This window comes from Atractosteus spatula, chromosome 5, assembly GCF_055471065.1.
Source record: "Atractosteus spatula isolate fAtrSpa1 chromosome 5, fAtrSpa1.hap1, whole genome shotgun sequence".
In the NCBI taxonomy this organism is placed as follows: Eukaryota; Metazoa; Chordata; class Actinopteri; order Semionotiformes; family Lepisosteidae; genus Atractosteus; species Atractosteus spatula.
In genome coordinates this window covers 13,705,574-13,721,992 of record NC_142710.1, presented here as the reverse complement: position 1 = coordinate 13,721,992, position 16,419 = coordinate 13,705,574, and the positions used below count along the sequence as shown (strand labels likewise).

The window sequence follows — 16,419 nt, the reverse complement described above, 5'->3', positions numbered from 1 at the left end:
GCCTCCGCGTTGCGGGGAGGGGGGGGTTGTGGCCGAAACAGGACCTCGCTGGGCAGCGACTTGTCCCCGTCCTGTACCACAGACTGGCACGGCGCGGCAGCGGCAGGGGAAATGCACTGTTTCAGTCTGGTCCACGATGGGTTTTCGAGGCCGGTGGATGTTGTGGTGTGCTGCCTGGTCCCCCCCTGGCGGGCCCCCGCGCGGCGTGGGCTCAGAAATACCTGCGGAGGGAATTTTTGGGGAAGCGACCCCGAGCCGGGATAGGGTCCCGCAGCCGTGCGGAGCCCGGGGTCGGGGTGGGAAAATTTTCGGCTCCGAGGGAAAAAAAAAAAGCTTAATTTCTGGGCGGCGGTTGACCCCGCCGGGTGACGTCACGGGGGCTTATTCCCTCGCCGGGGAGGAGGGGGTCTGGCGCGACCCGGGAAGGTGGCGTGTGTGTGTGTGACCGGGATATTAATGTTTCACGGGCGAGCGCGGAGGTGCGCAGCCGTGGGAGCGGAGCCGGCCCGCCGTCGCCGGTGGGGTTACATAACCGGGGCCGCCGCGGCTGCTGCCCGGGACCTGGCCGGCCCGGCGGAAACCCGGCGCCCCGCGGGTCCTGCAGGGGGAGTTGGCCGGCTGAGGCTGAGCGGGGAGCGCAGCGGCACCGGCTCCTCCGCGCTGAGGGCTGAGGCCCTGCGTGCTGCCCGGCGAGGTCCCCGCTTTCCTGCGAGTCTGCGGTGCTCGTGCGGGGTTTGTGCCCCTCCGGCTGCCTCTGCCGGGTGTGGGGGGTACCGCCGCCCCTCTCGTGTGCTCCGCTGCGGGCCCCGCAGAGCCCATTACCCGCCCGGACTCAGAGGTCCGGCCCCGGAGCTGTCCCGGAGTGAGGGGTACCCCCGTGCAGGCGGGGTGAGGGTCTGAGACAAGGGGTATCCCCGTGAGGGCCGGAGACGAGGGGTACCCCCGTGCAGGCAGGGTGAGGGTCGTTGACGAGGGGTACCCCCCTGCAGGCAGGGTGAGAGTGGGAGTGAGGCGTACCCCTGTGCAGGCAGGGCGAGGGTCGTTGACGAGGGGTACCCCCGTGCAGGCAGGGTGAGGGTCGGAGACGAGGGGTACCCCCGTGCAGGCAGGGTGAGGGTCGGAGACGAGGGGTACCCCCGTGCAGGCACGGTGAGGGCTGACCTGCTTGCTTCCTGTCCAGCCCTATGCTGTGCTGCTCTCTGTTGCTGCTGCACCCCACATCGTGGAATCGGGGGTGCTCTGTAAAACCCCAGCCCTGGGGATACTGGAGAAGAGTACAGGCCCTGAGAGACGCACACACACACCCCCCCAGGACAGGAGCGTATATGCCCTGAGAGACGGACACACACCCCCAGGACAGGAGTGTATATGCCCTGAGAGACGCACACACCCCCCCAGGACAGGAGTATACAGGCCCTGAGAGACGCACACACACCCCCAGGACAGGAGCGTATATGCCCTGAGAGACGCACACACACCCCCAGGACAGGAGCGTATATGCCCTGAGAGACACACACACACCCCCAGGACAGGAGCGTATATGCCCTGAGAGACGCACACACACCCCCAGGACAGGAGCGTATATGCCCTGAGAGACGCACACGCACCCCCAGGACAGGAGCGTATATGCCCTGAGAGACGCACACTCACCCCCAGGACAGGAGCGTATATGCCCTGAGAGACGCACACTCACCCCCAGGACAGGAGCGTATATGCCCTGAGAGACGCACACACACCCCCAGGACAGGAGCGTATATGCCCTGAGAGACGCACACGCACCCCCAGGACAGGAGCGTATATGCCCTGAGAGACGCACACACCCCCCCAGGACAGGATGTATATGCCCTGAGAGATGCACACACACCCCCAGGACAGGATGTATATGCCCTGAGAGATGCACACACACCCCCCAGGACAGGAGTGTATATGCCCTGAGAGATGCACACACACCCCCCAGGACAGGAGTGTACAGACCCTGAGAGACACACACACCCCCAGGACAGGAGTATACAGGCCCTGAGAGACACACACACACCCCCAGGACAGGAGTATACAGGCCCTGAGAGACACACACACACTCCCAGGACAGGAGTATACAGGCCCTGAGAGACACACACACACCCCCAGGACAGGAGTATACAGGCCCTGAGAGACACACACACACCCCCAGGACAGGAGTATACAGGCCCTGAGAGACACACACACACCCCCAGGACAGGAGTATACAGGCCCTGAGAGACACACACACACCCCAGGACAGGAGTGTACAGACCCTGAGATACGTGAACACACCCAGGGCAGGAGTGTACATGCCCTGAGAGACACACACACACCCCCAGGACAGGAGTATACAGGCCCTGAGAGACACACACACACCCCCAGGACAGGAGTATACAGGCCCTGAGAGACACACACACACCCCCAGGACAGGAGTATACAGGCCCTGAGAGACACACACACACACCCCCAGGACAGGAGTATACAGGCCCTGAGAGACACACACACACACCCCCAGGACAGGAGTATACAGGCCCTGAGAGACACACACACACACCCCCAGGACAGGAGTATACAGGCCCTGAGAGACACACACACACACCCCCAGGACAGGAGTATACAGGCCCTGAGAGACACACACGCCCCAGGACAGGAGTGTACAGACCCTGAGATACGTGCACACACACCCAGGACAGGAGTGTACAGACCCTGAGATACGTGCACACACACCCAGGACAGGAGTGTACAGACCCTGAGATACGTGCACACACACCCAGGACAGGAGTGTACATGCCCTGAGAGACGCGCGCACACACACACCCACCCACCCAGGACAGGAGTGTACAAGCCCTGAGAGAGGCACACACACCCTAGGACAGGAGTGCACACTTCCTGTCGCAGTATTGAGCCTCTTGACTAGTGTTCCAGATCACACTGTTCCTGTCGCAGTATTGAGCCTCTTGACTAGTGTTCCAGATCACACTGTTCCTGTCGCAGTATTGAGCCTCTTGACTAGTGTTCCACATCACACTGTTCCTGTCGCAGTATTGAGCCTCTTGACTAGTGTTCCAGATCACACTGTTCCTGTCGCAGTATTGAGCCTCTTGACTAGTGTTCCACATCACACTGTTCCTGTCGCAGTATTGAGCCTCTTGACTAGTGTTCCAGATCACACTGTTCCTGTCGCAGTATTGAGCCTCTTGACTAGTGTTCCAGATCACACTGTTCCTGTCGCAGTATTGAGCCTCTTGACTAGTGTTCCAGATCACACTGTTCCTGTTGCAGTATTGAGCCTCTTGACTAGTGGTCCAGATCACACTGTTCCTGTCGCAGTATTGAGCCTCTTGACTAGTGGTCCAGATCACACTGTTCCTGTCGCAGTATTGAGCCTCTTGACTAGTGTTCCAGATCACACTGTTCCTGTCGCAGTATTGAGCCTCTTGACTAGTGTTCCACATCACACTGTTCCTGTCGCAGTATTGAGCCTCTTGACTAGTGTTCCACATCACACTGTTCCTGTCGCAGTATTGAGCCTCTTGACTAGTGTTCCAGATCACACTGTTCCTGTCGCAGTATTGAGCCTCTTGACTAGTGGTCCAGATCACACTGTTCCTGTCGCAGTATTGAGCCTCTTGACTAGTGTTCCAGATCATACTGTTCCTGTCGCAGTATTGAGCCTCTTGACTAGTGGTCCAGATCACACTGTTCCTGTCGCAGTATTGAGCCTCTTGACTAGTGTTCCACATCACACTGTTCCTGTCGCAGTATTGAGCCTCTTGACTAGTGTTCCACATCACACTGTTCCTGTCGCAGTATTGAGCCTCTTGACTAGTGTTCCACATCACACTGTTCCTGTCGCAGTATTGAGCCTCTTGACTAGTGGTCCAGATCACACTGTTCCTGTCGCAGTATTGAGCCTCTTGACTAGTGCTCCAGATCACACTGTTCCTGTCGCAGTATTGAGCCTCTTGACTAGTGTTCCAGATCACACTGTTTCTGTCGCAGTATTGAGCCTCTTGACTAGTGCTCCAGTTCACACTGTTCCTGTCGCAGTATTGAGCCTCTTGACTAGTGCTCCAGATTGAACTTTTCCTCTCATCTCTGCCGTTTATTTTCTTCTGCGCTCCTCAAGCCACCATTGTGTTCTATTCAGGTGCCGTTTAATATTTTGTGCTCTGTGGAGCAATAAGTCTAGTTTTACTTGGAAAGTTAAGCGTCTTCCACTCCCCTTATTATTCTTTAGAAATGATGTTTCTTGCCAACTTCTGCGAGCGACAAAGGGACGCAGTATTTATCTGCGACCTGGTGATTCAGCTGCGAAGAAGCCCTGCATATTTTTTTTTGTTTCTGCGTCACGTACTAAAGCAGTTCTCAGTAGTCCAAAACCCTGACTTTTTCTGGGTGAGATTTTGGAAGGAAAGCCGCGATGGCTCGTGGTTTCTCCTATTCCTTCCTTTTACTCAAGAGAGCAGGTTGGTTTCCCGATCTCGCGGTGATTCATTCGCCGTTTTTTGATCTGACCAGATCTGATGGAAATGCGTGGGGCTTGAGAGCTGCGCGCTGGCTGGCAGGCGGTCTCGAGGTCTCGATCTTGGTCTCGCCGCGAGACGGATGCGCATGCGTGTTTGGTCGGCGTTCACGTGTTTGTCAGGAGGTCCGGCGGCCCACCCAGCCCGCGTACGGCTGCGGGACACCGTGCCAACGTCTTGGGCACCCTGCCGCACCTGCTTGTCCTGTTCCGCTCTGGGGGTCTACAGCGGAGCGGGGGGTGCCAGCCGGGGCCGGGGGGGGGCAAGGGGCCAGGGATGCCCACCGGCCCTCAGTCCTCCCTCACGAAGTGCCAGCGGGAAGCCGGCACCGTGCAAGGGTTTAGGGGAACCCGAGGCGACAGGGAGAGGGTGTTCCCGGGCGCTTGGGTCACTGTGGGAGCGGAGGAGTGCCGTGACGTCTGGGCGGCCGCCGTGTGGTAGGGGAAGGGGTGTCTGGGACAGGCCTTGAGCGTGGGCCAGCAGGGCTGTGCTGCACTGTGTGGAGTGTGACCTGTCCCCCCCCTCTCTGTCTTGCAGAAGCGCAGGTGCCCATCAACTCAGCATCCTGGAAGTGGAAAGCACAGACGAGCCTGGTCCTGAGCCACAGACAGGTCAGAGCGCCCCCACTGTCTCACCTGCTACACCTGTCTGTCTGTCTTCCCCCGTGCGTCCCCCTGTCCCGCGCGCCGGCCCCGGCCGGTAAACATGCGTGTCCTCGTGTCGTTTGTGAGCTGGTGATGTTTGAGGCAATCCCCCTCTCGGCTCTCCTTCTTGCTTGTGTCAAGCATTGCAAACCCCTCCCCCCAGCAGGTGGCGCTGTTGACTTTCTGCATGCCTCTCCAGCTCATGTGCTCTTGTTCTCTTGCGGTCTCTTCCAGGTGCGTTGTGCGGCGGTGGTTTTGGGGAGACGCTGCAGGGGTCCCCAGCTCCGGACGCCTCGCCCCTCAGACTGGCAGTCCAGAATGAGGCCGGGCTATCCCAGCATGCCCCGCAGCAGGCCGTCGCTGTCGCCACACAGCCGCCGCCGCCGCCCCCCCTACAGGAGAGAGAGCACAGCAGCAGCGCCCCGTGGGACACGCGCCCCCGCCCCCAAGCCGACGGCGCCGTGGAGCCCGAGAGCCGCCCGCACCCCAACAAGACCGCGACCGGCGCTGGCCAGCACGGAGCCGAGCCCCGGTGCGTCTCCCTGCCCGCGGCTGAGCAGCCCGAGGGCCCCAGGTCAGCCGAGTCCCTGCAGCAGGTGGGGGATCCCCGAGACGCCGCCGCCGCGCAGGCCGGCTCCGCCCGCCTCATGGACTCGCAGGACACGGCCCTGGCCCCGCAGGAGGCCGAGACTCTCCCTGAGCCGGGAAGAGACGCGGCGGAGTCTCGTGGCCACGCGGTCCTGCAGGAGGCCGGCCAGCACAGTCCCCCAGGGGGAGACACTGCGGGGCCCGGCGATGGCGGAGCTTACACGGCGCCCGGGCCCTTCCTCCGGGCTGACACAGATGCGGACGGGGCCGGGAGAGAGGACGGAGGAACACAGGGATGTCCTGGTATCCCAGGCAGCTCCCTCTCCCCTGCGGAAGGACAGACGCACAGAGGAGCAGGCGCCGCCCCCACAGGAGAGCCTCCGGCCTCCGAGAGCAGCCGGGGAGCCGACCCCGGCCCGCTGCCCACAGCTGCTGCCCCCCTCGGACCCGGGGGCGACGGACTTGAACAGCAGGCCGCCCTGCTGTCCAGCTGCCCCGATGCTGCCCCCCCGGCCCAGGAGCCGCCGAGCCCTCGTGGCGAAGAAGCTCCTGGCGGGACTGGCGGCGCGCCTGGCGCGGAGGCTGCTGCCGGGAGCGCGGACCCCCAGCCCGCCCAGTCCGGTGCAGAGGCGGGAGGCGACCAGGCCGGCGCTCAAGGCGCTGGCGGCCCTGCGGACCCAGGTGGCGCGGCGGGGGGCGGGCAGCGCGCGGGCCTGGCTGCTCCGGAGGCTGGGGCTCCTGCTGCTCCAGATCACTGCCAGGATGCGCTCCCGGAGGACGGCCCAGCCACCTCCCAAGACCTTCCGATCCATCCAGTAGAGTCCGAGTGCGACCACGGCGCCGCCAGCCCGCCCACCAATGACCTTGCGGCGCTGCAGGGGTGCCTGAGGGGAGCTGGGGGCAGTGGAGATGCGAGCCCTGGTGTCCACCAGGCAGAGGGCAGTGCCAGCCAGGTCCCGGGCAAACCCCTTGGTCCATGCGCCACTCGGGCCGAGCCGGCCCCGGGTCCTGTGAAGGAGGGCAGCGAGCCGTGCAACCAAGCCAGAACCAACGACTGTGCGGCTCTGACCGGGGCTTCCCCGTCTGATGGGGGCTCCCCAGTCCCCGTCTGGGGGTGCAGGTCAGAGACTGTCCTCAACAACGACCCCCCGGTAAACCAGCACGATGAGACCTGCTGCCTCCCCCTCAATGACCTCCACAGCATCCCCTGCTCTCCCCTGGGTGCTGGACAGGGTGACGGCTGCGCTCTCCAGAGCAGCCAGCAGGGGGAGCCTGATGGGAAGCGAGCTCTGCCTGCCCCCCAAGACCTTGCTGAGGAAGGCCAGGCCCGCAGTGGAGAGGAGGAGCCCCTGCCTGGCCTCGTGGCTGAAGGACTGCTGCCGAGCGCAGACCTGGCGCCCCTTTCTTCTGAGGGGGCCAGCGGGCCAAGCCCTGGGGACCCGCCGGGGGCCTGTGTAGGCTCCCTGGAGCTGGCAGGCCCGGAGCAGCCGGCGGAGCACGCTGGTCCCGGGAGGTCGGAGGTGGAGATGGGTGCCACGGTGCTGGATGTCGTTGCCGGCGTGGTCAACGCCCGTGCGCCGTCGCCGGCGCCTCAGCTCTGCGCCGCGCCTGCCAGTGCGCCCCACACGGAGGAGAGCGCGGGTGACCCCACTGGCGAGCCGGGGCAGACCCGGCCCGACGGCTTGCCTGCTCCGGCGCCGCTCCCCACCGTCACCACCGGCCAGCCCGCAGCCGCCGCGCACCCCCAGCTGCACACGGACGTCGGGGTCTTCAGGCTGGGGCCGGTGTTCGCCCCGCCCGCGCCCGTGGCTGCTCCCGCAATGGACACTGGCGACGAGCCGAGGGAGACGCCCGCGGGTGCCGCCGACTGCCCCCTCCAGACCGACGGGCCGTCCCCCTGGCCCCTGCCTGCGGCCCCCGCGCAGCGCCCCGACACGCCGCCCTTCGGGGATCCCCCCGCCCGTGCTGCTGAACCCCGGGTGGACAGCGCATCCTCGGGGCCTCCGGGCGCTGCGGTGGAGGAGCCCGCCCAGGCCCAGGCCAGCGGACTCGGAACCGGAGAGCCCAGTCCGGCTCAGTCCAAGGTACGGCGCGCGGCCCCGCGGTCATTGCCCGGGTGAAGCGGGCTGTTCGGTGCCGAGCCGTTGTGATGGCAGAATCGGGGGGGGCTTGGTGTTCCGTGGCCAGGGTTTAGGGTTAGGCGCGCGCCTCTCTGGAACCGGGTTCGAGAAACCCAGAGGAGGGCGTCCTGGCGGTCTCCCCAGAGATGCGAGAGGCGAGGAGCACTTGTTCCCGCTGGCGCCGAGTCGGGGAGGAGGAAGCGGGCGCCTGCGTGCTTGCGCTCGCTCGCTCGCTCGCTCGCTCGCTCGGTGGGGTCGCGGGGCGAAGGGGACAGCAGGAGGTGGGGCGACAGTGCCCGCAGTGCGAGCGGCGGTAGCTCATGATCTCTTCTGGCCCCGGGGAGCAGGGTTTGTGGGTCACCCTGAAATCGCCAGTTTCTAAAGATAAGGAACATGTCCGCCTCTGAGAGAGAGAGCGCGCACAGGTGTTTAGGAATGTTAGTAGCCCGCTGGGACACCTGTCTTGCCTGGTAGGAAGAGTGGTCAGGGCAGGCGTGGGTCTGTCAGCGCAGGGACAGGTTGTTTGAGCCCAGTTCAGAGCTGACCAGCTGCAGACCCTCCCAGAGGTGCCGGGCTCTGCCTTCCTGCGCCTGCGGGTGGGAGACCCAGGACTGACTTGTGTTTCTGGACTGTTTTGCAGCTGAGGGTAATGACAGAGTGACTGTTTTGGCAGGGACAGGGCACGCCAGGCAGGGAGAGCACGTTCCTGAAGGTAAGAGTCGCGCAGGGGCGTTCTTGTACGCGCAGTGAAGATTTGTTTTTTAGACATTCTCAGTTTTTCTTTTTGGGAGCTGGTGCTCGTCCTGCAGGCGGTGCGGAAACCTCATAGCGAGATAGATCTCCTCTGTATAAGCAGCACGCGCAGGGCTGCGCGGTGTGTAGACCTGTCCTGTGCACCAGGCCTGGCTGTCGGGGTGAGAGGATACGAGCTGGGAAGTGACTGGGTCTCCTTGCGGGTTGTCTGGCCTTGCCGGGGGGCTAGAGCTGGGGTTGTGAGCCAGCAGGGTTCCGTCTGGGACAGGAACTTGCAGGCCGGGTTCCAGGTGGAGATTGTCACTTCGCCGTTGTCCGGCTGAATTATTCCGTACGGTGTCCCGGAGAGCTCTAGTTCCTCTTGGAGCAGGTCATATTAGAGCCGTCATTCTCGCTACCTCTCTGTCCTCCGACTACCTGGGGCAGTGAAGGGCGCAAGTCTGCATCTCGTCTCCCGTTTCTACTTTTTTCGCTGCCGCCTCGTGGTTCTCCTTGGAAGACGTGCATTCTGGGGCTCTAAACCCGGCTGGGAAAATCGTGCTCCAAAATCTCAGGAGGAGAGCAGTCCGCTCCCGGTTATCCGGGGCGTGCAGGAAAGGTTCTGTGGCGTGATGTGGCCCCAGAGAGGTGTCTGGCATGTGCTATCGGATCTCTTCTCCCACGGGGTTGCTGTGGTGGTGCTCCGCTCACAAGGTGATGGTTTTCCTGTTGGCTTCTCTCCCACAGCTGAGCAAGTGGATCACGGACAGGATGTCGCCAGCCCGCCCCTCTTCCTCCTCCTCCTCCTCCTCCTCCTTCAGCCTCAGTGGCTGGACGCCCCCCGTGGAGCGCCACTTCACCCCCCTGCGGGGGCCGCACGGCAAGTTCATCTCCCCCCCTCAGCGGGCCCCTTCCGCTGCCTCCTCGCCGGGCTCTCCGGCCGACTCCTCCCAGCGCCACGCCCGGGGAGAGCGCAGCCACTCGGACATCGCGGAGCTGGCCAAGCACGTGAGTCTGACCGCCCTGCCTGCGGGCTGTGTGGAAGGTGCTGCGCTGACAAGTACAAATGAGGTGTTTGGCACTGCCTCCTCAGCATCTTAACAGGTCGTGGCCACAGGGCAGTGGGCCAGGATTTGGTAGCTGGTGCTGAGAGGAAAAGTCTCCCCCTGCAACTCACTGCTGGGTCCCACTGTGCCAGTAGTGCTACTAATGGGGAGAAACACTGCAGCTCTGTTATAGTTTCTGTGTGCTATCCTTCCTCTCCCTCTGTCTGTGTCCCAACCTGATTTTCCCCTCTCTCCTCTCTCTCGGGCGCCCCACCCCTCCTCCCTCTCTCTCTTGGGCGCCCCCCCCACCTTCTCTCTCGGCATCCCACCCCCCCCTCCATCTCTCTCTCCTCTCTCTCGGTGTCCCACTCCTCCTCCCTATCTCTCAGCATCCCACCCACCCCTCTCTTGGCGTCCCACCCCTCCTCCCTCCCTCTCTCGGCGTCCCACCCCTCCTCTCTCCCTCTCTCTCTCTCTATCTCCTCTCTCTTGGCTTCCCATCCCCCTCTCTCTCTCTCCTCCCTCTCCTCTCTCTGGGTAACCCTGCCTCTCTCTCATTGTGCCTTTACAGGAGGCCGAGATTGAGCACCGCACAGCTGCTCTGAAGCGCGAGGGCTTCTGGTCCCTGAAGCGGCTGTCCCGAGTGGCGGAGCCCAGCCGACCCAAGGTGCACTGGGACTACCTATGTGAGGAGATGCAGTGGCTGTCGGCTGACTTCGCGCAGGAGCGCCGCTGGAAGAGGGGCGTTGCTAGGAAGGTCTGTAACAGTCAGCGCTTTCTGGTGGAGGGTATGGGCCTGGCAGTAATGTGCCCCTGATGCTGGGTGTTGGGGCTGGGGGGGGAGGTGTGTTCAGGCTGTGACGCCAGCTGTCAGGGTGTTGAGGTTGGGGGGGATGAGTTCAGGCTGTGATGCTGGGGGGTGTGTGTTCATGCTGTGATGCTGAATGTCAGGGTGTTGGGGCTGGGGGTGTGTGTTCATGCATTGATGCTGGGTGTTGGGGTGTTGGGGCTGAGGAGGTGTGTTCAGGCCGTGATGCTGGGTGTTGGGGTGTTGGGACTGGGGAGGTGTGTTCAGGCCATGATGCTGAGTGTCTGGGTGTTGGGGAGGTGTGTTCAGGCCATAATGCGGGGTGTCGGGGTGTTGGGGCTGGGGAGGGGGTGTGTGTTCAGGCTGTGACGCTGGGTGTCGTGTTCAGGTGGTGCGGATGGTGATGCGTCACCACGAGGAGCTGCGTCAGAAGGAGGAGCGTGCTCGCCGGGAGGAGCAGGCCAAGCTGCGGCGCATCGCCTCCTCCATCGCCAAGGAGGTGCGGGCCTTCTGGAGCAGCGTGGAGAAGGTACCAGCGCTCGCCTCCCCTCCCTCCCTCCCTTCCTCATCCTCAGCATCTTAACAGGTCGTGGCTGCAGGGCAGTGGGCCAGGATTTGGTAGCTGGTGCTGAGAGGAAAAGTCTCCCCCTGCAACTCACTGCTGGGTCCCACTGTGCCAGTAGTGCTACTAATGGGGAGAAACACTGCAGCTCTGTTGTAGTTTCTGTCCCCTATCATGCCTCTCTCTGACTGCAGCTCTGAATTTCCCAGTGATGTACTGGAGTGTCCATTCAGTCAGTGTGTCTGTATGAACCCCTCTCTCTCAGTGCAGTGTTAATGTACTGGAGTGTCCAGTCAGTGTGTCTGTATGAACCCCTCTCTCTCAGTGCAGTGTTAATGTACTGGAGTGTCCAGTCAGTCAGTGTGTCTGTATGAACCCCTCTCTCTCAGTGCAGTGTTAATGTACTGGAGTGTCCAGTCAGTCAGTGTGTCTGTATGAACCCCTCTCTCTCAGTGCAGTGTTAATGTACTGGAGTGTCCAGTCAGTCAGTGTGTCTGTATGAACCCCTCTCTCTCAGTGCAGTGTTAATGTACTGGAGTGTCCAGTCAGTCAGTGTGTCTGTATGAACCCCTCTCTCTCAGTGCAGTGTTAATGTACTGGAGTGTCCAGTCAGTCAGTGTGTCTGTATGAACCCCTCTCTCTCAGTGCAGTGTTAATGTACTGGAGTGTCCAGTCAGTCATTGTGTCTGTATGAATCCCTCTCTCAGTGCAGTGTTAATTTAGAGACAGACAGAAAACAGTCTGCATACAGATTTTCATGGAAAATCAAGTGTTAAAGTAGTGATATGGCTACAGGTATAACTGAGAACTTCATGAGGTGTGACTGAACTTATGAATGAGAGTGTTTGTATTAACCCCGTCTCTCTCAGGTTGTGCAGTTCAAGCAGCAGTCTCGGCTGGAGGAGAAGAGGAAGAAGGCCCTGGACCTGCAGCTCGATTTCATCGTGGGCCAGACGGAGAAGTACTCCGACCTGCTGAGCCAGTCTCTGAGTGAGGCCCCTGCGGGATCCGTGCTCCTGCCGCGCCACGGGGCCCCGGTGCGGCCCGCTCCGGAGGAGGATGGTAATGTCTGATGAGGAGCAGCGCGTGTGCGTGCTCCTGAGCGCTGTGTGAGTGTGGGGCTGGTGTGCTTGTGTCCACGTGGGGTGTGTGCACATATTCACAGGGAGAGTGCGTGTTAGACTGTTCTCAGCTACCGGTGCTCTCCCCAGATGGAGACTTTGAGCCCCAGTGTGAGGAGGAGGACGATGAGGAGACCATCGAGGTGGAGGAGCAGCAGGAGGGCAACGACGCCGAGGCACAGCGGCGGGAGATAGAGCTCCTGAGGCAGGAGGGGGAGCTGCCCCTCGACCAGCTGCTGCAGACTCTACGCGCACAGACGGAGGCCCAGGTGAGATTCTGCGCAGGCGGGGGCAGGCAGGAGCTGCGCAGGCGGGGGCAGGCAGGAGCTGCGCGGGTCTGCCCAGGCTTTGCAGGTGGGGATGCAGGAGCTGCGTGGGTCTTCACAGGTTTGGCAGGCGGGGGGTAGGCCGGGAGACAAGAGCTGGGTGGGTCTGCACAGGCTGTGCAGGTGGGGGGGAGGCAGGAGCTGCGCGGGTCTGCCCAGGCTTTCCAGGTGGGGAGGCAGGAGCTGCGTGGGTCTGCACAGGTTTGGCAGGCGGGGGGAGGCCGGGAGGCAAGAGCTGGGTGGGTCTGCACAGGCTGTGCAGGCGGGGGGGAGGCAGGAGCTGCGTGGGCCTGCGCAGGCTGTGCAGGCGGGGGGGAGGCAGGAGCTGCGTGGGCCTGCGCAGGCTGTGCAGGCGGGGGGGGAGGCAGGAGCTGCGTGGGCCTGTGCAGGCGGGGGGGAGGCAGGAGCTGTGTGGGTCTGCGCAGGCTGTGCAGGCAGGGTGGAGGCAGGAGCTGCGCGGGCCTGTGCAGGCGGGGGGGAGGCAGGAGCTGCGTGGGTCTGCGCAGGCTGGGCAGGCAGGGTGGAGGCAGGAGCTTCGCGGGCCTGTGCAGGCTGGGGGAGGCAGGAGCTGCAGGGGTCTGCGCAGGCTGTGCAGGCTGGGGGGAGGCAGGAGCTGCGCGGGTCTGCGCAGGCTGTGCAGGCAGGGTGGAGGCAGGAGCTGCGCGGGCCTGTGCAGGCTGGGGGAGGCAGGAGCTGCGGGGGTCTGCACGGGCCTGTGCAGGCTGGGGGAGGCAGGAGCTGCAGGGGTCTGCGCAGGCTGTGCAGGCTGGGGGGAGGCAGGAGCTGCGCGGGTCTGCGCAGGCTGTGCAGGCAGGGTGGAGGCAGGAGCTGCGCGGGTCTGCGCAGGCTGTGCAGGCAGGGTGGAGGCAGGAGCTGCGCGGGCCTGCGCAGGCTGTGCAGGCTGGGGGAGGCAGGAGCTGCGGGGGTCTGCGCAGGCTGTGCAGGCTGGGGGGAGGCAGGAGCTGCGCGGGTCTGCGGAGGCTGTGCAGGCGGGGAAAGGCAGGAGCTGTGTGGGTCTGTGCAGGCTGTGCCCTCAGGCTGCTCACTCATTATGGTGACAGGAACGTGAGCACAAGCGATAAGCCTTTGCTTGACTGGCTGCACTCTCACTCAATCAGGATTCTTCAGAGGGTGAGGGTGAGGGCTCCCACAGCACCTCTCGTGCCCCAGAAGAGGATGAGGATGACGAGTTCACTGCCAACGAGGATGAAGGTGAGTGGTATATTATGGTTTCTGCTATGCACTCAGTAGTACTGCACTCTGCGCTGTTGTTAAATGGTACCTGTGCATTAATCCCTTTCTTTTTGTCCAGCGGAGGATGAGGAGGACACCATAGCAGCTCAGGAAGTAGTTGAGGGGGATGCTGATCATTCACAGGAGCTCAGTGACCTGGCCAGAGAAGGTAACACCACCCCTTTTTACTGCAGTGTTAATGTATTGAAGTGCCTAATCAGTGTATCTGTATGAACCCCTCTCTCTCAGTGCAGTGTTAATGTACTGGAGTGTCCAGTCAGTCAGTGTATCTGTATGAACCCCTCTCTCTCAGTGCAGTGTTAATGTACTGGAGTGTCCAGTCAGTCAGGGTGTCTGTATGAACCCCTCTCTCTCAGTGCAGTGTTAATGTACTGGAGTGTCCAGTCAGTGTGTCTGTATTAACCCCTCTCTCTCAGGTGAAATGAGTATAGAGGAGCTGATGGAGCGCTATAGTGGTGCCTACGCTGAAGATTTTGAAGTGCCCTCAGCTTCGGAGTCATCCTCCAGCTCTGAGGAGGAGCAAGAGGAAGCAGATGAAGAGTCCGTGAACACTGGGGAGCGTGAGGAGGAAGATCAGAGTGAGGCAGAGGAGGGAGAGCAGAGTGAGGAAGAGGAGAGTCACTGTTCAGGTAACTGGACCTGGAGCACATTGCAAAAATGACGTACACTCTGTCAGAGCATCCCATCATTTTTCCCACACAAGTTTAGAACCACGAGTTATTTGTGTTAAAAATGTGTGATGTGGAAGAGCCAGGTGTGTGTGTCACGGTCTTGATTTGCAGCTCCAAACCCCCACGAGCGCACACAGGACAGGGAGCCAGGGAGCAGGTGTGTGCTGACTCCTGCGCTCAGGCTGCCTCAGGGAAGAGAGGAGCGGAGCTCCGCCCCCCTCCCCCTCACCGCCGGAGGAGAGGCGGGTGTGATAAGATATCGATTCTCCTTGGGCGAGAGTCTGGTGTTTTAGTAGGGGTCATGCTCAGAATATAGAGGGATCCTTCACTGGCCTGACTGACCAAGGCGTCTCTGTCTCCCCTTCGGTTTGCCCCAGAGTCCTCTGCAGCCCTGGACAGCGATGACGGGCGCTCGAGTCCCGGGGGTGACGTGGGGGTGGAGTTCCTGCTGAAGGGGGACCGCAGCCCCCCCACCCCGGGAGAGAAGGGCCCCACTGCTCCCCGGCCCAAGAAGGAGATCAGCGACATTGCTGCCACAGCCGAGAGCCTGCAGCCAAAGGGGTACACGCTGGCCACCACCCAGGTACCTTGGCCGTGCGCGAGCTGGGCCCTAGCAGTGCCTGTCCATCTGGAGCCCTTCTCCCGGCTCACCCCCTCTCCCTCCTCTCCGCCAGGTGAAGACCCCTATCCCATTCCTGCTCTACGGCACGCTGCGGGAGTACCAGCACATCGGGCTGGACTGGCTGGTCACCATGTACGAGAAGAAACTCAACGGCATCTTGGCGGATGAGATGGGGCTGGGCAAGACCATCCAGACCATCTCGCTGCTGGCCCACCTGGCCTGCGAGAAAGGTACTGAGAGCCTGGGCATCACTGGACACTCCAGTGCATAACACTGCACTGAGAGAGAGGGGTTCATACAGACACACTGACTGACTGGACACTCCAGTACATTAACACTGCACTGAGAGAGAGGGGTTCATACAGATACACTGACTGGACACTCCAGTACATTAACACTGCACTGAGAGAGAGGGGTTAATACAGACACACTGACTGACTGGACACTCCAGTACATTAACACTGCACTGAGAGAGAGGGGTTCATACAGACGCACTGACTGGACACTCCAGTACATTAACACTGCACTGAGAGAGAGGGGTTAATACAGACACACTGACTGACTGGACACTCCAGTACATTAACACTGCACTGAGAGAGAGGGGTTAATACAGACACACTGACTGGACACTCCACTACATTAACACTGCACTGAGAGAGAGGGGTTCATACAGACACACTGACTGGACACTCCAGTACATTAACACTGCACTGAGAGAGAGGGGTTCATACAGACACACTGACTGGACACTCCAGTACATTAACACTGCACTGAGAGAGAGGGGTTCATACAGACACACTGACTGGACACTCCAGTACATTAACACTGCACTGAGAGAGAGGGGTTAATACAGACACACTGACTGACTGGACCCTCCAGTACATTAACACTGCACTGAGAGAGAGGGGTTCATACAGACACACTGACTGACTGAACACTCCAGTACATTAACACTGCACTGAGAGAGAGGGGTTCATACAGACACACTGACTGACTGGACACTCCAGTACATTAACACTGCACTGAGAGAGAGGGGTTCATACAGACACACTGACTGACTGGACACTCCAGTACATTAACACTGCACTGAGAGAGAGGGGTTCATACAGACACACTGACTGGACACTCCAGTACATTTACACTGCACTGAGAGAGAGGGGTTCATACAGACACACTGACTGACTGGACACTCCAGTACATTAACACTGCATTGAGAGAGAGGGGTTCATACAGACACACTGACTGGACACTCCAGTACATTAACACTGCACTGAGAGAGAGGGGTTCATACAGACACACTGACTGACTGGACACTCCAGTACATTAACACTGCACTGAGAGAGAGGGGTTCATACAGACACACTGACTGGACACTCCAGTACATTAACACTGCACTGAG

General features: G+C 61.2%; 1 protein-coding gene across 1 annotated transcript in view; it reads left to right on the top strand.

Annotated features, from left to right (window-relative positions):
- The first annotated feature begins 5,735 nt into the window (after positions 1-5,735).
- srcap (Snf2-related CREBBP activator protein) overlaps positions 5,736-16,419 on the top strand; it is a 34,962-nt gene continuing 24,278 nt past the window's right edge. Inside the window, exons 1-12 of the mRNA XM_088916982.1 lie at positions 5,736-7,842; positions 8,552-8,590; positions 9,358-9,618; positions 10,228-10,413; positions 10,853-10,993; positions 11,896-12,088; positions 12,238-12,416; positions 13,592-13,685; positions 13,786-13,875; positions 14,144-14,356; positions 14,776-14,981; positions 15,073-15,250. Of these exons, the coding sequence (XP_088773108.1) occupies positions 5,818-7,842; positions 8,552-8,590; positions 9,358-9,618; positions 10,228-10,413; positions 10,853-10,993; positions 11,896-12,088; positions 12,238-12,416; positions 13,592-13,685; positions 13,786-13,875; positions 14,144-14,356; positions 14,776-14,981; positions 15,073-15,250 (3,805 nt within the window). The 5' untranslated portion in view covers positions 5,736-5,817. The remainder of the gene's footprint in view (positions 7,843-8,551; positions 8,591-9,357; positions 9,619-10,227; positions 10,414-10,852; positions 10,994-11,895; positions 12,089-12,237; positions 12,417-13,591; positions 13,686-13,785; positions 13,876-14,143; positions 14,357-14,775; positions 14,982-15,072; positions 15,251-16,419) is intronic.